Raw genomic sequence first — 19,114 nt, forward strand, 5'->3', positions numbered from 1 at the left:
GATGGGGACCTGGGGAGTGGGGGAGTGAAAGTCGAAGAGTCTGAGGAGATGTGTGGGGAGAAGAAGCTAGAACATCACCGGGGGAGAGGGTTCTCTCTGGAGTGCGTGGAGGGGGACAAGATCTCTTGGGGTTCCTGGACTGTGAGACTGATGGCCCCTGTGTGTGGGAGGCGCCAGCGAGAGAGCAGAGAGTGCATGCCCTGCCCTTACTCCTTCAGGGTACACTGACTGGCTTCCAGCAGATGATTCTCTTTGCCCGAGGCCGGCCCAGAGAATAAACAGTCAGCATGCGGTGATTTACTTGACAACACGCCCTTTATTCCCTTCCCACACTCACCTCCTCCCTGTGGTTCCTGGAATCACTGCCAAATAAACAGGCACTGGAATCCTTGTCTCGGATCAGAAGCCACTCCCCGGAATCTCCCCACTCATGGCAACTATGCCCCCGCCCCGGGCCCCAAGGAGAAGCTAATGCACCCCGAACTCCAGATGGGTGTCAGGCTTGCCAAGACCTCTGGAAGGGTCTGTACCAACAGCTCCATCCACGATGGGACGCGGGGCTTACGGAGTCTCCCAGGCTCTACGGTGTCCTGCCTTGCCCTCAGTACTCTCTATTCCGATTCAGTCAGGTCTTCCTAGAGTTTTCTAGAGCTGGGAATGGGTTCGGGTTCTTACCCTCTCCTAGCATGGGCTAAACATACAGCAAGTGCTCAGGAGCCAGGTCCAGATAGGATCAGCCAGGGCTCCCCAGTTTCCTCTTGTCCCTGGGCCCCTTCCCAGCCACCCCCCCCAACCCCGGAGCCTGGTGCGATTGGAGGGGGTCCTAGCTAGAGGGATGCAGGGGGACTCGTCTGGGGGGAGTCCTCCAGGGACGTCTGTGAGTCTGTCCCCTCTGAGGAGAAGCTGCCCCCCGTGGGATGGGGGTTCTGACTCTGCCTGGGGAGTCGCTGCCAGGAGAAGAGGGGGGCCAGGAAGCCCTCAGGGGCAGGAAACGGAAATGGCTCATGGGGGCCTTTGCCTTCATCAGCCTCTCGGGCCTGGCCAACGTCCTGCGGCAAAAGGCCTGCCTGCAAATTTCTGTTCTGCCCCTCTCTGGGGGCCCGAGGCCAACAGGAATTTGGCGAACGATCCAGGCCTAGTGAATCCTGGAGGGGCAGGCCTGGCCTTCCCCTGGAAGTAACATCTCCATTCAGACTCTGGCCCTTGGCAGCTGCCCTTCTGAGTCCCGGGTGTGCTGAGGGGGCAGTGGGCCCTTCTGGGCATGGACAGTGGGCTAGTGCCTTCTTCAGGAGGGTCTGGATCTCCTCGTGTCTCACCCGGGCCTCCTCCCACAGGTCCTGGCCCAGGCCCTCCTGGCTCAGAGAGGCCACCTGGAGCTCCATGGCCGTGAGCTTCTCTGCAGGGAACTCAGACGCCAGTCGCTGCACGTAGCGGAGGAGGCGGCGCTGGTCTCCAGGGCTGGCCCTTTGGGTCTTGCCCAGCCTGAGCTGTCTCATCAGGTCCTGACAGTCCATGTGAAACCAGGTCATCTGGGGCAAGAAGAGGGGGATGAGGAGTTCAGACTACGAGTGGGACTGTGGGGCTCCATGAGGAAAGGGATGCGCCTCTCCAAGCAGAGAGTAAGTATTCCTGGGCTGAATTCCTAAGAAACGCCCAATCAGTGACCTGGCCTCCTCCGTGTGCCATGAGGGTCTCTGCCATCAATGAAGGCAACGGTTTCCCTCTCTTCCCTGAGGTAAACACACCTGCGATCAGTAAAGGGCCCCTAGCACCCCTTGGATCCTCAGGCATGGTCTCACAGACCCAGAGGGCCAGCAAAGACTTAGCCCCTTGGGGGCTCAGTTATTCCTTCTCGAGAAGATGAGGTTGTACTAGATGATCATTCGGGTTCTTGGATTGTGGTAACAATTGTCTTCCCGCCTTATGAGTGACACGGAGAGAAATGTCTAGAGGATGTTAATTGAGCACCGACGGCTGGGTTCTATGCATCTCGGGTAGGATCACACTGAACTGTACCAGTAGCCCATTTTACAGAGGAGGAAACCAAGGCTCAGAGACATGACATCTCTTGCCCCAGGTCATGCTGCTAGTCAGTGGAGAGCTGGGATTTGAACTCAGATGTGTCCAGCCTTAGACTCCGATGTGTCCAAGCACCTTCTTGCACGGGGAGACTGGCCCAGGCAGGGTGGTGCCGGCGCAGTCACCATCAAGACCGCCAGCCAACCTGGGCCCGGGCCCCCCTCACTCTGCCCCATTTGAGGATGTGGCCCGTCCCTACTTCACCCACAAAATGTCTGCAGGCTGCAAAGGAGCCAACATATTCCCAGCAGCTCGTGAAAAACATAATCTTTCTCTCCATTAATTTAGGAGCCGACAGCGAGCTGTTAGCTGTGGGGATTGAGAACCGTTTTCTCCAAGGAAACCATCTTTCCGCGGATTAAGGGAACTTGTCTTTAGATAAATGGCTTCATATTCGCGGAAGCACACGGAGCTCATGGCTGGGAAAGGGCTCCATAAATCTCTGTTAGTGGCACAATTGTTTTATTATTATTTAGTGCCAAAGCTGTGGTCCACGCGCTCTCGGCCTGGGGCTGAGTCCAGCCCCAGGGCTGTCCTGTCTGTCCGTCTGTCTGGGACCCCATCTTCTAGGCTGAGCCGCACAGGGATGGGCAGCCCTCCGAGATCATCTTGCCCAACCCTGGATCGTGTGGATTAAGAGGAGCAGGGGCCTGCTGCCAGGTCAGTGAGATGGCCGGGGTGAGATTCCAGGGTTGAGGCCACCTCCTGTCTGACTTCCAGGCCTGGTAGGGGGTGGCCAGGGGTGGGGGGGATCTATCCTCCTGCTTGCCCCCCCCCCCCAGTCTTCCTTCCTCTGCCTCACTCCTCGCTCTTCCTGTAGCTACTTGGCCTCCGTGGGGGCCGACCCTGCACCTGGCACCAGGGATGCATGAGGACACAGTCCGGGGCTCACCTCCCCAGTCACAACAGGCAAGCAGGGGAGGAAGCCACAGGATAACTGCAGATGGTGAGGAGCACTGTGAAGTGAAAAAATCAGGGTGACTGCAGGGATGGGGGGCCAGGCCAGGAGGGGACCTGCGAGCTGAGCCTGCAGAAAGCAAGGCAGCAGCCGGTCTTGAGGCAGATGGTTCCCCACGGAGGGAGCCGCAAGTGCAAAGGCGCAGAGCTGCAGCGAGATGGCTTTATGGGGCTGAAATCGGCTAAAATTAGTAAGCAAGGGAGAGAAGCTGCCAGATGTCCTTAACCCATGAGGCATTCCACGCTCCTACTGCTGCTAATGATGATCATATTGGTGTCGATAATAATAACACCAAATTTGAGTAAAGCCCCAGGGGGTGAGGGTTTACTTACATTTCGTTTCATTCTCTCACTACCCAGCAAGGCTGGCACCAGAGCCAAGGGTTCTGGGTTTGAATCTCAGCTCTGCCACTTTCCAGCTGTGTGACCCTGGAGAGTTATTTGACCTCTCTGTGTTTCCTGGTGCATAAAATGGGCATAATAATAGCACCTGCCTCAGAGAGTTGGCGTGACAATGAAATGACCTGTGAAATGATGGACAGGGCCCACCACATAATAACTCCAAAAGCATTGGTCATGACTACTATGACGATCACTATTACTGATGAGGAGCTGAGGCCCAGAGCAGAGAAGACCGTCGCTGAGGTCACACGGCCTGTGCAGGCAGGAGCTGCCCCCCTGGCTCTAAGCCCCAGACTCTGGCACCGCCTGGCTCTCTGCTGTCAGCTGGGAGTGGGGGGTCCCTTCACTGCCACTGTCATATCCCTTGCCGGCTGCCCTGCAGAGACAGAGTGGCCTGTTCTTGCAGCGCCCCAGGCGGGACTTGACCAGAGTCCCTCCTGCTGCCCTCTGAAGCATCGGTGTCATTGTCTGCTGTGTGCTGGACCAGCCTGACAGCTGGGAGGCTGGGGTCAAGCCCTTCCCACACTCTGTCCTCGGGGGCAAGTGCGAGGGGGCAAGTCTGAGGACCCTAGGCCTGGGCCTGGGCCAGAGCTGTGGGTTCTTGTCCCATCTGGGGTGCAGCTCTCTGGGGCTGTGCCTTGTCCTCCTAAGCCTCAGTTCCCCATCAGAAAAATGAGAGATGTGGCTAAATGGCTAAATGGTGGGGAGGGTCTTAAGTCAAATCCTGCTTGGCCACCAGTCCTCTGGGGAACCATGAGTGAGGCACTCTCCTCTTTAGGTACCCTTTCCTCGTAAAGATATGGTGAAATTAGGGGTGCCTAGATGGCTCAGTCAGTAGAGTGTGTGACCTGATCTCGGGGTTGTGAGTTTGAACCTCACACTGGGCATAGAGCCTACTTTAAAAAAAAAAAATGGAAAAAAAAATGATGAGATCAAAACAAGCACGTGTCTGGCACAGAGTCCACAGTCACTAATGTGGGCTACTCTGATAATGATCGTACCATCATCATCACCATCATCATCACACCCAGTTGAACAGGGGAATCTGTTACCACCGGCCTTCTCACCATTGGAGAAGAACACAGAGAGCATCACGAATGCATCTGGGTTTGGATTCCAGCTCTTTTCTGCAGCCTTGGGCAAGTGGCCTTAGGCAAGTCCCTTCCTTCTCCTCTCAGGGCCTCAGTCTGCTCATCTGTAAGATGGGACTGCTCAGCCTGGAGACACTGGATTGCCAAGAGATGATGGATGCCAAGTAATGGAGTTCCCCTTGCCTCCTACCCCAGCACTGCCCCACTCCCATCTACCTTCTACCTTCTCCTCCCCATTCCTAGCCAAACTCTGGGCTCCCGGCAAGGGCCGAGGCCTCTGCTCTGAGGGTGCTCAGAAAAACCCCTGGGCCCACCCTGCGCCGACCGTCCATCCCCTCTTTCCCCAGCTCCTGCTGTCTGTGCCGGACAAGGTGGGGCATGGGAAAGAGCACTAGAATGGTGTCATGGGCTTGCTGTGTGACGCTGGCTGAGTGACAACCCTTCTTTGATCCTGTTTCCCCAGCCAAAGGAGTAGGATAAGGTCAACATTCTTAAGGCGGGTCTGGCCACCAGAAGTTGTCAGCTGGGAGCTGACAGGTAGCAGAGAGCTACCTGTGGAGACAAAGTCCACAGCTTTGATTGGATTCTCGGAAATAACCTGGCCTCCTTTCCCCTAATCCCAACGTTTAAGAAGCAGATGATTTCTGAGTGTCCTTTGAGAGCTGGGAAGCCGCCTGGGTTAGTGGGACAAGCTGGGGTCAGAGATCAGCCAGGACTGATTTAGGGGAGTAGCCTATCCTCTCACACGTTGCTTCTCTTCTAGAAAATGCTAGGTAATGCTCTCCTGCCACCCCACAGGACTACAGAATGAATCACACTAAGAACCCAGGGCTGCGTGCAGGTTCCCACGCTCCCTCCCGGCTGGGGTGGGCAGGGGTGGTCTGGGCAGGGGAGCCACGAGGCTCACCTTCCTGCAGAAGTGGTACAGGTGCAGCAGCGTCTCCAGGTCCGTGCGCTGCCGCTCGGCCGCCATGTAGAAGTGGGTCAGCTTCGCCTGGAAGGCCCGCCGGGTGGAGGCCAAGGCCGCCAGTTCCGGACACTCCGCTCCTCCGGCCTCTCTGGTGCCTTCGGCCGCAGCTCCCAGCTGAGCCGCCTGCTTGGACAGCTCCAGGCCACGGCGGTACTGGGCCTGGGCGGGGACAGGGGGTGCCCACTCAGCCCCCATCTTGGCTGAGGCCTCCTCCAGAGGTCAGGAACCTCTGCTGCCCCGGCCGCTGAACTGCGGGTCTGTAAGATGCGGGCCAGGCCTCTGCCTCAGCAGCTCACTTGCCTAGCTCGGACTCTGTTTAGTGTCACCTCCTTCTGGAAGACTTCCCTGACCCGGGGCCTGGGTTAGGGGCTCCTGTTGTGTGTCCCCTTTCTGTTTCCCTGTTTGTCTGCCCCCAGAGCTCCCTGAGGACTGAGAAGGGGCTGAGTCACCGTGTCCTAGGGTCCACTACATCAAGGGTACAAATTCCTTGCCCACGACCTCTGAGGCCGACCCCGGAATCTGTATTTTATGAAATCTGCCAGGGATTTGGAGATAGGTCTTTTTTGGATGTGGTGGTCCAGGAAGGATTCTTGGAGGAGACAGCATCTAAGCTGAACCCTCTGTGATCTAAGCTGGTCTTCTCTGTGTCTCTGGAAGTTTCTTCATACTCTCCTACCTCCACACCTTTGCCCCACAGGGCCCCCCTCCTCCACTGCCTTCTCCATTTGCTCTGGTCCTGTGTCTCAGTCTTAGGAACGCACCGCAGCCTGAAGGAAGAAGTCCTCAAACTCGGCGTGGGCCTTCTCTATAGTCTCCAAGCTTGTGTCTTTGGGGGTCAGCACTTGCAGGCACCGGCTCCCCTCCTGCTCCATCCAGCTGCTGACCTAGGGCAGAGAAGGGAGGTTTGGACATGGAGGGCGGGTGCCTGGGGGGACGTCCCTAAGCCAGTTCCCCAACTCCCTTGGCGGTGGGGATCTTCTTGTCCTCAGTTATTCAGTGGCTGGGCCTATGCCCATTGGCCTAGACTGAGGCCTTCCCAGTTCTGGGGAGGAGGGACAGTTTGGGGAGGGTGGGTGTATTGTCACGATTTTCAAATACCTGAAGGGGAGATGACTCCCCGAGTGGGATCCCAGTACTACTGTGGTACCCTGGCCAATACCATGCACAAAGTAAGCCTTCTGGGCATGCTTGTCCGAATGAAGTCACAGGGTGGCGAATTTCAGCTTGCGATAACCACTTGGTGCCACCATTCATAAGAGGCAGCTTTTAGAGTAATGAGCTCCCCATCCCCAGGGGTATGCATACAGTGCCAGAGGAAAAGCTGCCTTCTGTAGAGTCAGGTGCACCAGTGCTGTGAAGTAAGGTGCGATGAACTCACTATGTGAACTGGGCAAGTCACTTCCTCCTTCTGGGCTTCAGTTTACTCAGTGGCATAATGGGGTAGACATGAGGATTCAGCGAGGGATGGAGGGGATACAACGGGTCTTGAACCCATGAGCAGAAGTTCCCTTCTTATTCTGGGACTATGTATTCCCTTGCTTTATCCTCCAAAAGCCTGGTGTGGCAGGCACTACTATTATTCCCCATTGAATGGATGGGGAAACCGAGGCAGAGAACAGTTAAATAAACTGCCTAGGGTCAGAGTCAGTGCTGGAGCCAGGATCAGAGCCCACACCGGCTCTGTGATAAAGGGATGCACTAGTTCTAGGTGCCAGCAGTCAGAGTAGTGATGCCAGGTGTGGGCTCCAGGATCGCCAGGTGTGTGACCACAGGCAGGTGATGTAATGTCTCCCAGCCTCAGTGTCCTCATTGATGAGTGGGAGAAATCCTGGCATCTTCCCACATCACCGGTAATTGATAAGGTTGGAAAATCATGGCAGACACAAAGGCTCCGGCCCAGGGCTTGGCAGGGTACGTATGGCTTTTGGGGTTAGGTCTTCACTGGTTGGGCACTCATGCAGCGCCATCATGTGCCATGTCACGGGACACCAGCCTTGGGTCCTTACACCAGAGGGAGTCCCTGGCTGGGGCAGGGCCCGGGGCTTCCCTGTGGAGAGGCCAGCCTCCCCTTTCACCTGGTGGATGGCAGCTTCCAGGCGGCCCAGTCGGATGCGGAGCTCCAGCCTCCCTAGGAGGTGGTTAGATGCAGTGACCAGGACATGCAGCTGCTCATCCACGAGGCCGTACAAGGTGACAGCTTCAGCCAGATGGCTCCTGGGAGGTGGAAGAGAGGGAAAAGGGGCCCAAAATCTTCTTCCCCACCAGTACTCCTGCCCAGCACAGGCCTGCCCTCTGCAACCCCTACCAATTCTCTGGTTCCAGCCTGGGTATTCCAGCTGCTGCCTTGCTGTGTGACCTTGGGCAGGTCCCTATACCTCTCTGGACCTCAGACCTGGCCTTCCACGGGACTGAGAAGACCAGAGCACACAGCAGGAAGCCCAGTGACCCTCCCCTTCCCTGGGAGGGTATGAAGTGACCCGGACAGATCCGGGTTCAAATCTTAACACCTACTCTAAGCCAACTGAATCAGACTTTGAGTACGGCCTGGACATCAGTGCTTTCTAAAGCTTCTTAGATGGTTCCAGTAGGGGCTGAGAACCAGCCCTCACACATTCAGACCTCTTACCACAGGGCCCACTACACAGTGTTTGTTAGCACTTATCATTTCTATTGTAATGGTGGTGACTGGCCCGAACACACCCTTCCAGCCTCGCTTCCATTTTACAGATGGGGAACTGAGGTCCAGAGAGGACTGACTGGTGCATGGCATTCCGAATGGAAACCTGGTCTGCGGCTTTTCTGCACATAGTTTTTTAAAAGTCGGCAAAGCCAGTAAGACATAAGTGAAGAGGCACAGACGGGATTGGGGCATGGTAACACTCCAGGCAAGGAGGGACCTCAGGGCTCTTCCCAACACCCCTCAAATCCCACCCCACCCCTCTGCCCTCCGAGGTCTTACTCCAGAAGGAGATGGAAGGAAAGCCTGCTACCCATGCTCTGGGCCTCCTCAGCTGCCTGCAGCTGCCCACAGATCACTGCCCTTCCCGGGAGGGGTGAGGGCCCAGGGCCGGGATGGAAAATGCTAGCCTGCCTGGGGGCACAGAGGGCCGCAGGGGTGGGCGGGCAGAGCTGCAGGGACCCGGCGGCTCAGGTGGGAGCACAGCGCCCCCTGGCGGAGCTGCTGGTGGCCAACGGTCTGCAGAGGCCTGGGGGGGCCGGAGGAGCCAGGCGGCCAGCCGGGGAGGCCGGGTCACTCGGGGAAGGACAGTGCCAGCCCCGCCGGGCCCTGGGCCAGGCAGGGGGACGCGCCCAGCGCCAGCACCCACGTCAGCGTGAATCTGTCTGCAGCTGCAGCTCGGGGTGGCGTGTTCAAGAGTCTGGGCCAGGCTGCGTGGGTTGAAGTCCTGACCCCACCACACCCCCGCTGTGTGATCCTGGGAAAGTCACTCAGCCTCTCTCTGGGCCTCAGCCTCCTCCACAGTAAAATGAGGATAATGCTAGACTCCACCTAGTGGGAATGAAACAAGCTAATGTTCGCAAAGCCCTCAGAATAAGTGCTGTTTAGGTGTTGGTTACATACACTTATTCTCGGGTGCTTGGGTAAACTTTGTTTTGTTGTTTGTTCTAACGGAGATAAAATATCTCCAATTACTGGCTGATTTAATTACTGACTTGCACCCCCACCCCTATATTTAAGAAAACTGGTACTGGCCAAGAATATATGTGTTTGTTTTGTGACACAGCATGGGAAGGCAGGGTCTGCAGGGGTTGCTGCTCAGATGTCCTGGCTGTCAGGGCATTTCTCAGAGCCCTGGTCACCCATCGGCCAAATGAGGACTATATGGCCCTCACAAGGTTCTTTTGAGGGATAAACAGATGGACCCTTGAAGGGACTCAGCCCAGTGTCTTAGAAAGTCAGAAGGTGGCCTGAAATGGCCTGAGGGTGGCCTGGAATGAGCAGGGGCCGTCCTCTGATACCTACCTCGGGCTGAAGATGGCCAGGGCTGAAGGAGGGGGAGCAGAGAAGGGACGGGGATCTTACCAAAGCCTCTGCGCAGGAGCCGGGCCCTGCAAGTGCCCATCTTAGGCGTCCTTAGCGCCCTCCTGGTGTGTCCCAGCTCCAAGCCCTCAGGCCAGGGAACAAAGGTGGGGGAGGATAAGCCTGGGTGTTGGTACCTGACATCGGGGTTGAAGTCCAGCCGACCAGCTTCCTGCTGCAGCCTGGCCAGAGTGGCTCCCCCTTCCCGCTGGAGGCCCAGCAGGCCTGGGTCCCTCAGCACGGCCTCCATCAGCTCCTTGGACTTGCTCAGACACCTGGAGGCCTCCTGTCAGTGTAGGGAGGTGAGCTGAGGCTCAGTCCCCACTCTCACTCTCTCACTCTACACCCAGATCAGGCCTGACTGCCCCAGTAGTGGCATTCAAGGTCCTGCAGAAATCTGTCCTTTCTATCTGTAAAACGTCTCCTTGAGCCACTCTTCCTCTTGTCGCCATGGCAACCTCACTGGTCCAAGCACCATCATCTCTCCGAGACACTCATCTCAGCCTCTTCACTGGTCTCCCTGCTGCTCTCTGGCCCCCCACCCCCTGCAGTCTGCTCCCCACACGGCAGCTGGACGGATCTCAAGGTGCCACGGTGTTCATCCCACTGTGTAAAAGTGGGCTTCCCTGCCAGCTAAGAGTCAAATCCCAGCCCAGCTCCTTGATACAGGCTCCACCAGATTAGAAGATCCTCCAGCTGTCCTCTTCTTTGCCTAACCCACTCCCACCACTCAGCTCTACGTTGGCCTCCGTGCTACTCTCAAACATACCAGAACAATTCCATCTCAACACCTTAGCACAGATTTGCCCTCCTATTCCATGGCTAGCTCCTTCTCATGCTCAGGTGGCAACTTAAATACCATCTCTTTAGGGAGGCCTTCCCTCTTTCCTTATTGTTCTTGATCTTTCATGACATTTGGCTCAATTTATAACTACATACCCATTTTTCATTTACTTTTTTAATGACTGCCTCTGCCACTGTACCACTAACCACTCCAAGGGCAGGGATGAGTCGGCTTGCGCAGGCTGGGTCTCCAGGGCCTGACACATAGTGAGTGTCCAATAAACATTAGTCCAGTGAATGGATGAAAAATGGGATGATGATGCTCACTGTGCCAGTCCCCTTTACTGAGCCCTTGCTCCATGGAATCTGGGGTGCAGTGGGGCTTCCCCACCCCATGCGCCCGGCTCACCTGCACCCCTCCAGGGGGGTGACTCTTCTCAAACTGCTTGATGGAAGCCTTTAGCAAGGAGGAGGCCTGGCGGAGGTCAGCTAGGAAAGGGTCCAACTTCTGCAGGATGGGAGGCCAGAGTGGGGGTGTTAGCCTGGACCAGTGAGGACGGCGCCTGGCCCCCTCCAGGAGGACATAGGGTGGGTGTCGGACAGTGGTTCTCAAACTTTAGCTGCATCAGAATCACCTGGAGGGCTGGTTAAACTCCAGACTGCTGAGCTCCACTCCTGAGTTCCTGATTTAATTTTGGGGGGGTGGGGTCTGAGAGCATGCATCTCTAACAAGTTCCCAGGTGGTGCTGATGCTGCTGGTCCAGAGACCACACTCTGAGAACCACTGGCGCTGGGAATGAGAGAGGAAGAGAAAAGAAGACCCAAGGAATCCCCTTGGGGAAGAGGAAGGAGCAGGTGTGGGAGGGCGGAGCTAGGAGACATCCTCTGTTGGGTCCCACTCCAACCCACCTCCACCATTGACTGGCTGTGAGACCTTGAGCAAGTTGCCTAGCCTCTCTGTGCCTCTGTTTCCTCCTCTGTAAAATGGGATGACAGTAGTTCCTACCTTACAGGCTTGTGTGAGGATGAAATGGGTTCATGTGTGCGAGGCACTAAGTGTATTAGCCATCATCATCATTAGTTTTATATTCTATGGGTTAGATTCTGTTTCAAGGGATGGTTTTAAAGTGAAAATACAGCTCAAAGGCCACTGGATTCATCAGAGGGGAACGGGGGATGAACAGGAAGGCAGATTGCTCAATATATACCCTTTAGTAGCATTTGAATTTTTAATGTACCGCCTGTTCAAAAACAGACACATGTTCAACAAGAGAGTGCCTGGGCCCCAAACAAATAAATCAACCACCGCATCAGACCGTTAGTGTAGACCAGTGATTCTCACTAGGGGGTGATTTCATCCCCCAGGGGACATTAGGCAAAGTCTGGAGATGATTTTGGTTGTCCCAATTTATGAGGCACTCACATGAGTGCATGTAGTGGCCGGAGACGGTGCTAATCATGCTACAATGCACAAGATAGCAACTCCCTACCCCGCTCTAAAAAAAGAATTACCAGTCCCAAACATGGACAGTGCCAAGGGTGAGCAGCCCTGCTCTAGGGAAAGTCCAGGGTGGCATTTATGAGCACTGGTTTCTGTGCAATTTGAGCCTGGAATCTTCTGTGTGCTGTTGTGCTAGGGCCCCTCCCTGTCCTCTGTGTCCTCATGTGTTAAACTGGGCATGAATTGCCCCCTCCAGGGTCGTGCTGAGAAGCTGAGATCACTCGGGGAAGGAGCCCAGCCCTGGCCCTGGCGGTTTCCTGATCCCCTCCCTCTCTCGGGAGGAAACGAGTCTGCCTCCCCCACCAGCCCCTGTGTTCTCTGAGCTGTGTGGGTCACAGAACAAATGTCTGTCCATTTATTTTCAGTTAACATCAACACAGCTCTTTGCATGCGCCAGCCACTCTTCTAAGCTCTTCGCCCACGTTAACTCAATCAATCCTCACCACGGCCCGCTCGGGAAGTGCTATCATTACCCCTTCTGTTTTGTACACAAGGTAAAGGGCTCAGAGAAGATAGATAACTTACCCAAGGTCACACAGCAGAGCTGGGATTGGAACCCAGGCTGTCTGGGCCCGGAGCCCGAGCCCTTCATAACTGTACTCTGCACCCTCATCACAAATGTTTGTTGAATGTCTGTTGTCGAACGTGACAGGGTCACTGGATTCCTGAGGCAGGACAGTGAAGGGAGGAAGAGGAGGAGGCAGGGTGGGGGGGTGGAGGCTGTGAAGCAGGCACCTGGAAAAACTGCACCCATTCACCGTGGCAGTAGGGGAAGGGGCCCTCCAGGGCTGGGGGCAGCTGGCTGGGGTCCACGTGGTGGCTGAGAGCCTTCAGGGAGGTCACTGCCTCTACCTGCAGATGAAAGAAGCCAGTCAGGGGGACCAGGGGACTTGGGCGTGGAGACATGTTTGAGAAGGGTCTGCAAGATCCCCGCCCCAACACCACTCCACCCGCCACAGGTAGGGCTGGCCTTGGCTTTCTGGGCCAAGGATCTTCTTCTTTTTTTTTTTTTTTGGCCAAGGATCTTCTCTGACAAATCAAAATTCAGAATGAGACCCTGGCTAAGGAATGGCAAGTTACAGTGGTCATACTGCCCCTCTCTTAGCCTGTGCCCAAGGCAGACATCACTAATCAATCACAGCAGGGGCTCCCTCTAAGCCAGGCTCTTGCCCAGCACAGCTCTCCCGGCAATTGCACAAGCTCATTGAAGCTGACCCTTCTCATGTAACTTTTCTGTAATCTTTGAACTGTCCTCTGATGACCCACCAAGGTGCTGTGCCTTCTTGGGGCAGATGAAAAAGGTCACCAAATCTTGACAGTATCTTCTAAGACATGGAGGAGGGATGAGGCAGGTGCCTTTCCTGAGCAAGGAAGTTGGAAGCTTATGCCAGGCCCGGCTCCAGAGACCTAAGCTTGGGATTGGGTGGATTCTAATTTTTTTTTTTTTTTTTGGACTCTTCTCTTTTCCTTGGTACTCAAAGTGTGGTCCAGGGACCAGCAGCAGCAGCACCACCTAGGAGCTTCCTAGAGATGCAGAATCCTGGGCCCCATCCAGAACTACTTCATCAGAACCTGCACATTGACAAGGTCCCCAAGGGATTCACTGGCACATAAAAGCACCTCACTGCTGGCTCACGACGTGCCTCTTTACCAGCGAGGAGGAGGGAGGAGGAAGGAGGCCTTTAAAATCATTTCCTGAAGCAGGGCAGAGGGCAGGGTGCCCACGCTCAGGATTGTAATACATGGCACTAATTAAAGAAAACAGCAGGGCTTTCTCCTACAAAGCCCCAAATCATCTCAGTATCTGAGCTGGAGATACTGAGACGCGAGGGAGGGAAATGCAGGAAGACAGAGGCCACAGTATGCCTCTAGCTTGCCATGTGGCCGTGGGCCTGTTTCCCCTTCTGAAAAGAGGGAGGGAGCGAGCGGTCAGGGGGTTGAAGGGTTTTTTATTATTTTTTATTTTTTATTATTTATTTATTTTTTAAATCTTTTTTTTTTTAATTTATTTATTCATGATAGTCACACGGAGAGAGAGAGGCAGAGACACAGGCAGAGGGAGAAGCAGGCTCCATGCACCGGGAGCCCGATGTGGGATTCGATCCCGGGTCTCCAGGATTGCGCCCTGGGCCAAAGGCAGGCGCCAAACCGCTGCGCCACCCAGGGATCCTTATTTTTTTATTTTTTTTGAAGGGTTTTTTATTTTTTTTTTAAAGATTTTATTTATTATTTATTTATTATTTATTCATAGAGACACAGAGAGAGAATGAGAGGCAGAGACACAGGCAGAGGGAGAAGCAGGCTCCATGCAGGGAGCCCGACGTGGGACTCGATCCAGGGTCTTCAGGATCACGCTCCGGGCTGCAGGCGGCACTAAACCGCTGCGCCACCGGGGCTTCCCTGAAGGGTTTTTTAAAAAAGATTTTCTTATTTTTATTGTTTATTATTTATGAGCACGAGCAGAGGGAGAAGGAGAAGTAGACTCCCCGCTGAGCAGGGAGCCTGACATGGGGCTTGATCCTGGGACCCTGGGACCATGACCTGAGCTGAAGGCAGATGCCCAACCACCCAAGCCACCCAGGTGCCCCGAGATGAAATAGGTTTCATGCCACCACAACTACAGTCATGTGGCAGTGTCCCCACAGGAGGTGCTGGGATTGCCAGAGAGAGTGAACTGTATGATTTGGGAACACTTGCCACAGAGGGCAGGCCACGGGGTTGTAGCATCCCACCTTGAACTTGTTGACCTCTACTAGGTTGTTTCACGGTGACCCCTAGCAGGTGAATCTGCACCCCCGCTCAGCTCAGCCTCTCCCTCACCTGGATGCCAGGTAACGTCTCCAGCTGGAGAGCAGCCTCCTTCTCCCCCAGGTAGAGCACAGCACGGATGGAAGCTGGAGCCAGAGCCTGCCAGAGAGAACCATTTCAGAGGGGCTCTGCCTAGACCTTCACCAAGCCCCCCTGCTAAGATTCGGGCAAACAGAGAAGAAGTGGGGCACGGCTGGAACATGTATGTGGCATGTTTGGAGGGTGAGTCATTGGGAGTCAATAGAGCAGCAGGTCCAAGCCATGTTACAAACTTCCTGTCCCTTCTGGGCCTCAGTTTCCCCATCTATAAAGTGAGGAGGAGGAGTAGAGATCGGACCATTAGGTAAGCATACGCCAACCTTCCACTTCCTCTGCTCCCGAAACCAGCTACTTAGGAACCTCTGCTTTCCTCTGGCATTCTGGGCTCACGAGGCTCATGGCACCCAAGTCTAAGCTGATCAGTGTGTCGCATTCCTCTGGCCACAGAGATTGGCTGGTGGATGGACACCTGAGCTTAGGAGACAGAAGGAAACTTGCTGGGGCCTCTGGGAAGGCAATCTCTCACTCTTTCTTACTGGACTTAAACGAAAGACCATGAGAAATGACAGCTGTGGGGAACCTGGCTGAGAATAGCACCCTCCTAGGAGAACCCAGCCAGGCGTGGAGAGACAGGAACCAGGTCTCAGTGACAATATTCAAGCCCCTGCATCCAGCCGTACTTGCAGTTGGATTTAATTTCCGATTGTCAAGTCAATGAACCAATGGACGCCCTCCATCTTCAGGCCTGTCTGCGCTGGGATTTCTGTACCTATAACTAAGAGCACCTGCCTGGGGCTCCTGGGCCCAGCTCTGAGCCCCCTGGGCTCCATGAATGTCACAAGTCCCCTGGAGCTCCCAAGACTTGCTAGGCTGAGGCTGTCCGCCTCCTACTCACCTGGGTGGACTGCAGGGCACTGACCAGACCAGGGTGTGGGGGCTGTTTCCTGGCATCGATCACAACCGCCAGCCCCTTGGTTTTATCTTCAGGCCTGTGGGTGGTAGACAGAGTTGGCAGTCTTGCTGGATGGGCTGGGCTTTCTAGAGGGAAGGACCTAGTGGAAGGGGAGGGAAACTGGCTTCCAGAAGCCTTGATTTATCAGTGAGCTCTTCATCCGACAAGACCAACTGCCAATGCCCACCCCACTCCAGGAAGCCCTCCATGATCCCCCTGCAGGTGGAGTCCATCACTTCTCTCTTTGGTGTCCCCACAGGACCTCACACAGCCCTCCGTCACACCGTATAAGCCACTGTCCCAGCCGTGGTAGGTGAGCCGCCCAGCATTCAACCCATCCCTTCCATGTGGCCAGAAGCCTCATTTTGTTCAAGAATCCAAAGCCCTCCAAGCAACAGCACCCCCCCTCCCCCGAGGGGCTGGTTTATGATTGGTTGAGGTCATCGCTGATGAGCTAATTCCTCTGGCCCATGATTGCTTTAAGTAGGGGTCATATGACATATGACCTCTGTCCAATGAGAAGTGAGGGGACTTCTTGGAAAGGCAGGCTCTCCTTTAGGAGATTCTCCCTAAGATCTGGAAAGTGGAGACCAAGAGAGAGAAATTTCCGTTTTAGTTGAGACCTCTTGAATGGACTTTGTTACTTGCAGCCGGAACACCCTCACTGGTTCGCGCTGTACTTTTCAGTAATTATCTTAGGATTTCCCAAACGGGCCTAATTGTCTGGACTTGTTCAAATAATCGACTCCTCACCCCCAGCCCTGCCCCATCCCCCCAGACATCTGGCAGCAGGTGCAGGGTGAGGGAGGGGGGTCTGTCTGGTTCCAAGTGCCCTTGGCCATCCTGATGATCAGGCAAGTTGGGAAAATACCTGCCCACCCCCCACCCCCCACCCCAGGCCTCATAGATAAAAGCAGAGGTGGCCAGTGTGGATGGAGGTGCAGTTGCGACGCTGCCATAGTATCTGGTCACCTGGGCATGTTGTTTCATCTTGTTGAGAGTCGATTTCCCCATCTGTAAATGGGGGCAATAATAGTGCTGGCCCCATGGGGCTGTGGTGAGGACTGATGAGTTCATTAGTGGAAGGCACTCAGTACCTGCACAGAGTAAGAGGAATATAAATGTCTGCTACTGTCGCTGCCCGAGAAGGGGAAACTGAGGCACAGAGCAGTGACATGGCAGACAGTGAGGAGAGGCCCTTGGAAGGGACATGACGTCATGACCTGCACCTCGCCTGCCTCTAGCCGATCAAGCTGGGAGCACGGTTGGCTTCCACACCTGCCTTGCTATCAGCCTGGAGGCCCCTGGAGGGCAGAGCCTGATGTGAGGAGCATCTGAGGAGCATGTGAGGAGGGGCTGAGTCTCTAGCATGCCCAGTGTGAAGCTGGGTCTAGTACTCTGCAGTTTACAGTGGTCATCAGAGTCCATTTGCTCATCTCTTTTTTTCAAGTGAGACTCAGAGAAGGGAGGTTACCGCCTCCAGGTCACACAACAAGTTGGTGGGATTCCAGGACTCTACCATGCTGGCCAACATCTCAGCACAGGAAAAGAGGTCCCATCTCCCCCAGAAAAGCCATACTATCTTGGAGAAGAGGAAGAAAAATCTCAATGGCCAGCAGATGGCAGTGATGGCCTCCATGGGGTAGAGCAGGTGGGGAAGGTTCCAAAGGGTTCCATCAGTCCCTCCACACCCCACCCCTAGCCACACAGCCTCTAGGTTGGGTTGGGATATATACCCACAGTCCTGAGCAAACACCACGTCTGAGACCCTCCCAGCTGGGGGCCAGACCTCTGAGGAAGGGATGGTGCCTTTCCCCAGCCAGTCCAACATGAAGTCACTCAGGTGGAGGAGTGGAGGTGTTACACATCAGCCTGGATCACCCATTACTCACACACTAATTCTTTCACTCTCTTATTCATTCATTCATTCATTCATTCATTCACTCATTCGTCCTCATTTGCTCAACAAATACTTATAATTCAGATGCCAGCTCAATGATCATCTCCTCTGGGATGCCTTCCCTGATTTCCCAGTTGAAGTTAGCTCCCCACCGTTCCCACTCTACTACAGTGGTTATCAAAACGTGTCCCTAGCCCAGCAGCATCAGGATCACCAGGACGTTTGTGAGAAATGTAGATTCTTAGGCCCCAGATCTGAATGACAAACTTGGGGTGGGGCCCAGTGATCTGCTTTAACAGCTCTCCAGGTGATTCTGATGTATGCTTGAGTTTGTGAACCACTGATCTACATCATCCCCCTGTTTTCTTTACCTCACTGATACTCCTGAGAGGGGCTTGTCCATACTTTGTTTCTTACACATCATCCATCTCCTCCCTGTCACACCCCCCCCAACTGGGAACCCCGTGATGGCAGGGACGAAGTCTGTCCTGTTTCCCCCCCAGCATCTGGCTTACGACTGGCTCTGGGAACAGATGCCTGGGTGGAAGGACATGTCTCCATTCAGTGCCTGGTCCTGGCTCTGGGCCATGAAGTCAGAGGGGGATAGGGTGGCCAGCTGGCCCAGAGCCTTACCTGGGGACTGAGCACAGGTAGGAGAGTAGCTTGGTGACCTCTGAGGCTGTGCACCATGGTGCCTCCCAGGCCCCCTGGGTGGTTGACACCAGAAGCAGAGGCCTCCCTGCCCTGTCCCGACCACCTGGAGGAGAGAGGACACACGTGAGCGGTGAGAACTTTGGTGGAGCCCTCTTTCTCTTTGGGAACCTGCTCTGTGGCCTCCAGGTCCCTCCACCTGGGGTACCCCTTCTTCCTCCCCCGTGAACTCTGAACTCAGCCTTCAAGACCCAGCTCAAAAACCACTTCCTCAGAAAGCCGTCCCTGTATCCATCCTCCATGCAGAGGGACCCTCACCCCTGCATAGGACTGGACCCCCCTCTGCACAGGGCACTCTGGGAGGCACAGCTCAGGGAACAGACTTTGGAGTCACACCGATGGGTTCAAGTGGCAGCTCTGCACTGACGCACTGCGTGTCCTGGGGCTAGTCAGTGTGCCTCTGAGCCGGTGTCCTCCTCTGTCACACGGGGATTAAAAAATATAGAGCTTACTCACTAATTTCGAGGACTAAAGGAGAAGGTCCTGAGAAACACTCTGAGCCCTGGGCTCGGTGACAGCAGTTATTTTATGCATCTCTGTCCTCGTCTATGCCCCCGGCCCACGGCTCCAGCTCTCTATTCTTGCAGACTTTACCCATTGGTTCTCTCCAGGCTGTTTCCTGTCCCCGGAATCAGGGCTGTGTGGCCCACTGCCCCCATAGGGATTAAGAGCCCCATGAGTGGCAAGGTGAAAGGGAAGAGGGGGAAGGAGGCTCAGGCTTCTGGAAACTGGGCCTGCCTCGCACCTTGAACTCAGAGCCCGGCCCTCCAGAGTCATCTCATGCAGAACCATCCAATGGCTGCTGCCTACTCCATGTGGGCATGACCCTCTAAGTGTGTGAGTGTTATGAGACCCTTTATGGCTCACGAAGCCTGGGAGACA

The 19,114-nt window shown here is 55.1% G+C and overlaps 1 protein-coding gene across 1 annotated transcript in view; it reads right to left on the bottom strand.

The window, feature by feature from the left end:
- Positions 1–296: 296 nt before the first annotated feature.
- The window catches only part of KIAA1755 (KIAA1755 ortholog), a 40,385-nt gene continuing 21,567 nt past the window's right edge, over positions 297–19,114 (bottom strand). Inside the window, exons 5-14 of the mRNA XM_025470044.3 lie at positions 18,155–18,278; positions 15,565–15,658; positions 14,643–14,729; positions 12,558–12,674; positions 10,731–10,829; positions 9,676–9,824; positions 7,575–7,713; positions 6,261–6,383; positions 5,437–5,658; positions 297–1,529 (exon numbers count right to left, since the gene is read on the bottom strand). Of these exons, the coding sequence (XP_025325829.3) occupies positions 828–1,529; positions 5,437–5,658; positions 6,261–6,383; positions 7,575–7,713; positions 9,676–9,824; positions 10,731–10,829; positions 12,558–12,674; positions 14,643–14,729; positions 15,565–15,658; positions 18,155–18,278 (1,856 nt within the window). The 3' untranslated portion in view covers positions 297–827. The remainder of the gene's footprint in view (positions 1,530–5,436; positions 5,659–6,260; positions 6,384–7,574; positions 7,714–9,675; positions 9,825–10,730; positions 10,830–12,557; positions 12,675–14,642; positions 14,730–15,564; positions 15,659–18,154; positions 18,279–19,114) is intronic.

This window comes from Canis lupus, chromosome 24 (assembly GCF_003254725.2).
Source record: "Canis lupus dingo isolate Sandy chromosome 24, ASM325472v2, whole genome shotgun sequence".
Taxonomy (NCBI): Eukaryota; Metazoa; Chordata; class Mammalia; order Carnivora; family Canidae; genus Canis; species Canis lupus.